General features: G+C 49.8%; 1 protein-coding gene across 1 annotated transcript in view; it reads left to right on the top strand.

Moving 5' to 3' along the window:
* Positions 1–8,824, top strand: part of HOXD3 (homeobox D3) — a 22,760-nt gene extending 13,936 nt beyond the window's left edge. The window contains exons 3-7 of the mRNA XM_027772907.1: positions 3,828–3,943; positions 4,865–5,489; positions 7,811–8,087; positions 8,134–8,493; positions 8,685–8,824. Of these exons, the coding sequence (XP_027628708.1) occupies positions 4,949–5,489; positions 7,811–8,087; positions 8,134–8,493; positions 8,685–8,814 (1,308 nt within the window). The 5' untranslated portion in view covers positions 3,828–3,943; positions 4,865–4,948 and the 3' untranslated portion in view covers positions 8,815–8,824. The remainder of the gene's footprint in view (positions 1–3,827; positions 3,944–4,864; positions 5,490–7,810; positions 8,088–8,133; positions 8,494–8,684) is intronic.
* Positions 8,825–8,851: the final 27 nt, after the last annotated feature.

Below are 8,851 nucleotides of genomic sequence, written 5' to 3'. Positions count from 1 at the left end.
CCGCCCTGCCCCGGGGGCCGGGCGGCCGCTTCTGGGAGCCTGATCGCCAGGACGGCCTCCGCGCATCGGGCGAGCCTCGCGACGTCCTCGGCAGGCAGCAGATCCTTGGTCCCAGGCGAGGTTGTGCGGCATCGGTCCCGCCGGGCCGAAGTGCAGAGTTGTTTGCAGAGGCCGGCGCCAGTCACTTTTATATAATCCCGCTGCTCGCTGGGTTCGCGAGCGGGAAAAGTGCGGAGTAGGGAATTCTTTTGCTGTGCTGCCTCCTACGCGGAGCCTGCTTTCCACTTCTGAAAGTGCCGGGCCTTGGGAAGTGTTTTTCTTTTCATTCCTTACTGAAGCGTTTACTGCCGCCGTGGTCGCAGTCATAAATTTTGTTACAAACCACAATGACAGGTGCATTGATATGCACCGGGAGAGCTCCAGCTGCTTAATAACCCCGTCCCCTGGCCGCTGTGAGCGCCTTTTATTTATTCGGTATCATATTAGGTATTGATCCCGGGCAGAATTAAGTGCAGTGAGCAAGTATCAGGGCTGGGCTGCTTCAGTGGCGCGGCTGCCCTGCGCGGTCAGGGGAGCAGGCGGTGATCGCTCCAAGGACGCCTACCTTCCTGTTAGAGACGTTTGGTCCCATATTCCCGGCCTGCGGTTGGGCCCTCAAGCTGAGTTGGGCAACTTCCTGGGACCTCGAGGAAGGTCGAGCCTTGGTGCATTGATATGCACCGTGTGAGCTCCAGCTGCTTAATAACCCCGTCCCCTGGCCGCTGTGAGCGCCTTTTATTTATTCGGTATCATATTAGGTATTGATCCCGGGCAGAATTAAGTGCAGTGAGCAAGTATCAGGGCTGGGCTGCTTCAGTGGCGCGGCTGCCCTGCGCGGTCAGGGGAGCAGGCGGTGATCGCTCCAAGGACGCCTACCTTCCTGTTAGAGACGTTTGGTCCCATATTCCCGGCCTGCGGTTGGGCCCTCAAGCTGAGTTGGGCAACTTCCTGGGACCTCGAGGAAGGTCGAGCCTTGGCGCCCCCCATCTAGGAAGGGACCGGGATGGCGCTGGTGGGGTCCCAGCCAATTTGCCGAGCTGGGAGATAGAGGAGAGAGGAGGGAGAGGAAAGACAGCAGGACTTGGGGGGGGGGGTTAGGAATCCTAGCCATGCTCAGTTGCCCCTCCCCCTACGCAGGATCATCTTCACCCCTGGGCATTTGGGTCTTGGAGCCCAAATGAGCAAAGGTACCAAAGGGCGAGAAAAGAAAGCCTTAAAGGGGTGGGGTGGGGGGAGGGAAGGGTGATCGAAAAGATGAGCCACTGAACAGTTGACCATTGTCCAAGTGATTTATGACCCGTTCCTGCTTTTTAGGTTCAAGCAGAGTTCACAAGGAGTAGGGATTTCTGAAAAGAAATAAGCCCTCTTACCAGTTTTGTAACTATATTCTTAGATTTTGTTTTGGGAGAGGTAACTTGTCAGGAGTGCTGTATTTTTGAGCTGCAGCAAAATTCTTCCCAGTGAGGACAGCACCAGCACCGTTGCCCTTGCTTTGGGGGCAATGGACATTAAGGTAGCAGATCATCATTGAAATTCCTTAAGACAATATAAACAGGCAAGAGAACAGACTAGTTACTCAGGAAGCTGCCAGTATTTGTACTTTTGAGGTCTGTACACAGAGCCATTTCTAGAAATGCTACCATAAAAATATCTGTCTACTTACCCCAAAGACCAGGTCAATTTCTAAGCAAGTTATTTTAATGTGACTAGTCCACCTAACAAGATAAACTTGGTCAGCTTGGGAGGCAGGAGAGAGATATTTTGCTTCCACAGTTAAATGACAGAAGCAGCAGCCAGTTCTAGTGGTCTGAGTGCAATGTGCCAATTTAGATATCCAGAGCATTAAGGTTTGAAGCAGGATCCCAGAAAAGTCCTGAAACTTTACCAAACTTAGAGTGCCTGGTCGTTTGGCCTGGGAGGGGGGCGGGAGCAAACTCATACTGATAATAGTCACAGGACAGATATTTCATTGTATATTTGATATTCAGTCATTTTTAACAGAGAATTTTATAGAAAATTTAAAAATTAAGTCCAGATTTGTTACTTAGATATTCTAACTGCATATGTTTAAGGACACTAATAGAAACAATTCCTACAACATACTATCTTAGTAATATAGTACGTCATTGAAAGGGCCTGTTTCTCATCAAGATTAATGGCATGTTCACTTATATTCTAAAACGAAATGGGCTAGGATACTACCAAACAAAGGCTATTTTGCATAATTTAAAAAACTGGGTCAGGCTCTTAGGTAAAATTGGAGGGTGATGAGTGAATAGAGAGTGGTTTGGGTACCTATGGTCAAATCCATTAGGTCACATAAACTGTCTAGATGTGGTTCATTCTGATGACCAGGGTGGATGCCAGGATGAAAACTCTCAGGGAGAGAGTTTCTGGGAAGGAAAGATGCCTGAAAGAGGAGGTCAAGAATTAAGACCAGGGAGCTGACCTATGAGTTTTCTTTATCAAACCGACAAATGTGATTGAATGGTATTAGTTATACTTTAACTCCTTAGGAGCCTTTCAGAGGAAGCAGGGAGTGAGAAGGGAAATCCCTATCAGTAGTCATGGGATACAAAAGAGGTAAAATTTTCTGCTTTTTTCTGTTTTCCTTCTGATTCTGGGTCCATTCATCCTGTCAGGAGAGGTTCCATCATTGGTTGGGCATTGGGTGGAAGTAGGATGAAATAGATGATCCAGAGCAGAGGTCAATAATAATATCTATTTATGCAATAGATCCAGGGTAATAATTATAAAGTTACAATATAAAAAGTTCTCCATTCACCCATGTTCCATGCATTTCAATCCTAAATCCCTTCACCCATTTCCAATGGTATCCATTTAAAAGTAGAGGACAGGGCCAGCCAGTGGTGTAGTGGTGAAGACAGTGAAGACCAATGGAGTCCCCACAGCCAACCGGGAGGTTTAAGTCCTGGACCTTTTGACTTGAAAAACACCAGACAACTGTACATGCGTGCTCAAAATTCTGAAAGGAGAAATGGCAGAGAAAGGATTGCAGAGTGGCCATCTCCCACAGGAGGCACTTTTTCATTTTCCCCATCTGTCTCTGTTGTTCTCCTGTGAGTACACACAATCTCTAGCAGATTTTATTTTTTAAAATAGAAGACAAGGCTGGCAGGTGGCATGGAGGTTGAGGTGCTGGACTCCCACATGGTTGACCACAGTTCAGGTTCTGGACCTGGTGTTTTGCTTTCTCCCTTTCCCTGCCTCTCTCTCTCTCTCTGGTTAAATTGAAAAATGGTAATAATGGGCCGGCAGGTGGCATGGAGATAAGGGTTTTGGACTCCCACATAGCTAACCACGGTTCAACTCCCGGATCTGGCAGCTTACCTTCTCACTTTCTCTCTCTCTCACACTCTGTCTCTCTGTGGTCAAATTAAAATAAATGAATAAATGAATAAAGTTCAATAAAATAATGTTTAAAAAATGTAATAATAAATAAAATTAAGTAAATAATTCTTTTAAAAATAGAAGAAAAAGCAGAGTCTAAAAAACTAGATGAAAGAGAATAAACACTTTATAGTTTATTTTTTTAAAAAGAATTATTTTATTTAACTTTATTTATTTATTTATTTAAATTTGACCAGAGAGACAGAGGGAGAGAGCGAGAGAAAGTGAGAAAGCAAGCCGCCAAGTCTGGGACTCAAACCATGGTTGGCTATGTGAGAGTCCAGTGCCCCTAACCATCATGCCACCTACCAACCCCTTTATAGTTTCAAAATAAGTCTGGCAGTCTTTAAGTCCACTTCTTGATTTTTATCTCCTAGTTTTCAACATCATAGATTTAACAACAGTGACCCTCAGAGCTAACTGGGCCAATTCTTACCCTGTCGTCGAAAAATGGACTAACTGGGTCTTCGTGAAAGATGCTCTGATTGCTCAGGTGGGAAAGATACTTCGTGTGTGTGTATGTGAGCTCTGGCTATTCTGAGTGTGGTACAAAGCTTTCTTTTGCCCATGAAAATCCTGGGATGACTTAATGATGGACAATCCATTTCTTTATTTACTCATTTGACAAGTATTTGTTATACTTACTACATAGCAGGGGCACCGTGCTACATATTAGTAATAGATGAATAAGACACAGTGCCTGCCCACAAGGAGCACATGGTTTACTGGGAGAATAAGCCAGAAAAATATGTGAGGCCATAGTTTCTTTTCCACACAAATTCAAAAGCTAAATTGACAATCTTGGAGAAAGAAAATTGCACCTGGGTGTGAGGGGGAACTCTTTTCCTTACCTTGCCTAGAGTTGAGTTAAAAAGAAGGAATGGTTTCTTTCTTTCTTTCTTTCTTTCTTTCTTTCTTTCTTTCTTTCTTTCTTTCTTTCTTTCTTTCTTTCTTTTTTTGAGAGATTTTTGTTATAGGGCATGTGTGCTGCTGGAGAGACAGAGAAAGGCAGAAAGCATGAAATCACCCCTCTGGGGGAGGGGATGGCCACGCTGCAATCCAGTCTCCTCCATTCTCCTCTTGGGGGATTTTGGGTATGCACATATGTACATCTGGCATAAATTTTAAGCCAACAGATCCAGGGCTCAAATCGTGGTCGACCACGTGGAAGTCCAGCAACATAACCATTATGTCACCTGCTGGTGCCAGGAATGGTCTTTTCTTAAAATTAGGAAAAACTTTTGACTTTTCCAAGGATTCAAATACATTGAACTTCATAAAATCCCAGATTCAGCACCTTATCCATTCCCCCACCATGAAGTGGGTAGGAAAGAGAGATAGTAGGCTAGTCTTTCTATGTTGACTGGTCTTGCCAATGACAGTCCCTCTGGGGCCTCTCACTTTTTTCTCACAGGTCACCTGGAGCCTGGGGGCTGCCCCAGTTCTCTCAGGATTCAGCAGACTTTGGAGGTGGTGGTGAAGGAGACAGTGGTAGTCAATGTTATTTGAACAGGGTCAACAGGCCCTGGAGCTTCCTGAGTGCACGATGCAGAAGGCTGCTTACTATGAAAACCCAGGACTGTTTGGAGGCTACGGCTACAGTAAAGCCACTGAAGCATATGGCTACAGCACCCCTCATCAGCCCTACCCACCCCCTGCTGCTGCCAATTCCCTGGACACTGACTACCCAGGTTCTGCCTGCTCCATCCAGAGCTCTGCACCTCTTCGAGCCCCAGCCCACAAGGGGGCTGAGCTCAATGGCAGTTGCATGAGGCCTGGTACTGGGAACAGCCAGAGTGGGGGTGGTGGCAGCCAACCTCCTGGTCTGAACTCAGAGCAGCAGCCACCACAACCCCCTCCTCCACCACCGACCCTGCCCCCATCCTCACCTACCAATCCTGGAGGTGGAGTGCCTGCTAAGAAGGCCAAGGGTGGACCCAATGCTTCTAGCTCTTCAGCCACCATCAGCAAGCAGATCTTCCCTTGGATGAAAGAGTCTCGACAGAACTCCAAACAGAAGAACAGCTGTGCCACTGCAGGTAGCTTTCTGAGGGACACACCCCTGGACTAAGTTCCCTTCAGAATGACCCTAGGAAGCCCCAATCACCTGGGGACCATAAGACTCAGGGCTGGAAGTATATAGCCTTGGAGGCCACACATCCAAACTCCTGCTGTCCTTCCTTTTTAGTGTCCTTGACTGGGGTCATGCCTGAGATATTCACTTTCATTCCAGGATGGTGGTGCCATTGCTGGAAAGTTCTCAGAGTTCTTTTTTTTTTGGAGAGGTTTTTGCTATAGGGTACATGCGCTCGCTAGAAAGACAGAGAGACAGAAAGTGAGAAATCACCCCCCAGGGGAGATGGCCACACTGCATTCCCTTCTCCTCCATTCTCTTGGGATCTTGGGCATGCATGCACATATGCCCGGCGTGAGTTTAAGCCACTGTGTCCAGGACTCGAACTACGGTTGACTACATGGGAGTTCAGCAACATAGCCATTATGCTAACTGCTGGTCCCTCAGAGTTCTTTTTTTTTTTTCTTTTTTTTTTTTGAGAGGTTTTTGCTACAGGGCACGCTCACCAGACAGACAGAGAGAGACAGAGAGGCAGAAAGCGAGAAATCACCTCCCAGGGGGGATGGTCACGCCACAATCCCTTCTCCTCCATTCTCCTCTTGGGATCTTGGGCATGCATGCACACGCACCCGGCATGAGTTTTAAGCCACCAGGTCCGGGACGCGAACTGACTATGTGGGAGTCCAGCGACATAGCCATTACACTAACTGCTGGTTCCCCCTCAGAGTTCTTAATAGAGAGTTCTCCATGAACTGACTTACCTGTTTTCCTGGGCTGTTGGTCATAGCTCAACTCCGACTTCCACCTAAGAGCCCCTCAAAACTTGAATACAAGTAGTACACTGCCCAAGCCCAGGTGATTAGATAGCCCATATTACATGAATCCCATTCCCTTAAGTTGATAAAAACTAAAGTCTAAGGAGCATGATGTTAAGACCCATTCTAAGTACTTTATAAGGTTTATCTAATTCAATTTTACAAAGTACCCTTGGAGGTAAGTAAGGGGCAACATCCCCATTTTATAGTTAGATCATTAGAGATGATAAACGACTTGCTCAAGAGCACAAAACTGCAAAATGGTAGATTTGAATCCAACATTCTGGCTCCAAGGCCTGTAAGGCATAACCATGACCTTGGTCCACCCCAGCCAGATCCTCCCCACTCTAGCAAACCCTTAAGGGGGGCGTGCATGTCCTAATGAGAGAGGATTTCTGGGAAACAGGAGCAGTGTGGAATTTTTTAGAAGGAGAGATCTTAGAGTTGAGAAGTAAAAGTTCCATCCAGAGTGTGTGGAAGATGGCACGGCCAGAAGATTTGAGGCCTGCTTCTTTTCTCTGTTCAGACTGCTTGGTTCCTGAAATTTTCTGACCTTGTGTTCTCTCATGCAGTTTATTTTCAGATAGATGAACTTGCTCCCAGGTCCAGGGCTAGTCTGAGGCCTGGGATGTGGCTTATTATAAGGTCCTGGTTTGCCTGATGCTCTCTGGGACTGTGGCTCCTAGGAGGAAGTGCCTTTCTGTCTATAAGCTCTCTCCTGCTCCTCCCTCCTCAGCTGCAGACTCAGGCCCTCCCTCCCAGGAGAAATCCATTTGTCTTCCCAGGAAGGGAGTGGACAAGCAGCTCAGAGGTGGCAGGGGTGGTGGAAGCCAGCGTTGCTGCTGCTCCTAGCATGGCAATACTTACAATGCCTCCAGCCTGGCCCTGGGACCCCTAAAACTCCAGGGCAGTACTTTCTGTTTTATCACCACCCTGCCTGCCTTTGGGTGCAGCTGGGCAGGAGTGAGGTGCCAAGATCTCCACCCCCCAACCTTCACTGGGTGGGGAGGGGTTTGCCCAGAAGACAACTCCTGACCAAGATAGGGGTTGTCTTGCAAGGCTGGAGCTGCTCTCTCCACATCCCAGTAGCAAAGGCTAGGAGGAGTGTTCCCAGAAGTCTGGCTCTTCTTTGACAGGAGGAAGTCCTCATCAGCGGCCCCTTATTCTCTCATTAGACTCCTTCATGGCCTTTGGGTCCAGATACAATGATGAGCTAGGCTGGAGGGTAGAGGGTGAGCAGAGTGACTCCGATCTCAAGAGGTACATGGAGGTTTCAGGTGCGACTGATAGGCGTGGGGGGAGGTGAGTGCCCTCTTGAAATCTTACCTCTCAAACAACATTTTCCACCCTAACCAGGCCTGGTGCTGGGGGAGGGGTGAAGAAAAGGGGACTGAGAAGCACCCTTCTCAGGTCCTGAGTCCCGGGTGTCCCCACCCTCTCGCTTAGCGATCCCCCCTCCTTTTCTGCCCAGGAGAGAGCTGCGAGGACAAGAGCCCGCCAGGCCCAGCGTCTAAGCGGGTACGCACGGCGTACACGAGTGCGCAGCTAGTGGAGTTGGAAAAGGAATTCCACTTCAACCGCTACTTGTGCCGGCCGCGCCGCGTGGAGATGGCCAACCTGCTGAATCTTACCGAACGCCAGATCAAGATCTGGTTCCAAAACCGGCGCATGAAGTACAAGAAGGACCAGAAGGCCAAGGGCATCCTGCACTCGCCGGCTGGCCAGTCCCCTGAGCGCAGCCCACCGCTCGGCGGCGCCGCCGGCCCAGCGTCCGCCTGACCGCGCCCCCCCGCGCGGCGGCGCCGCCGGCCACGTGGCCTACTCCGGCCAGCTGCCACCGGTGCCGGGCCTGGCTTACGACGCGCCCTCGCCGCCCGCTTTCGCCAAATCGCAGCCCAATATGTACGGCCTTGCCGCCTACACGGCGCCGCTCAGCAGCTGCCTGCCACAGCAGAAGCGCTATGCGGCGCCGGAGTTCGAGCCCCACCCTATGGCGAGCAACGGCGGCGGCTTTGCCAGCGCCAACCTTCAGGGCAGCCCGGTGTACGTGGGCGGCAACTTCGTCGACTCCATGGCACCTGCATCCGGGCCAGTCTTCAACCTGGGCCACCTCTCGCACCCATCGTCGGCCAGCGTGGACTACAGTTGCGCTGCGCAGATTCCTGGCAACCACCACCACGGACCATGCGACCCTCATCCCACCTACACAGATCTCTCGGCCCACCACTCGTCTCAGGGACGCCTGACGTGGGCGGCAACTTCGTCGACTCCATGGCACCTGCATCCGGGCCAGTCTTCAACCTGGGCCACCTCTCGCACCCATCGTCGGCCAGCGTGGACTACAGTTGCGCTGCGCAGATTCCTGGCAACCACCACCACGGACCATGCGACCCTCATCCCACCTACACAGATCTCTCGGCCCACCACTCGTCTCAGGGACGCCTGCCCGAGGCACCCAAACTGACGCATCTGTAGCGGCCGCCGCTGGCCCCAAAGAGCGGCGCAAATATCT

The sequence above is a fragment of the Tupaia chinensis genome, unplaced genomic scaffold (genome assembly GCF_000334495.1).
Source record: "Tupaia chinensis unplaced genomic scaffold, TupChi_1.0 Scaffold000314_1, whole genome shotgun sequence".
Classification (NCBI taxonomy): Eukaryota; Metazoa; Chordata; class Mammalia; order Scandentia; family Tupaiidae; genus Tupaia; species Tupaia belangeri.
Note: the sequence above shows the minus strand (reverse complement) of the source record. Positions and strands in the feature narration are given on the sequence as shown.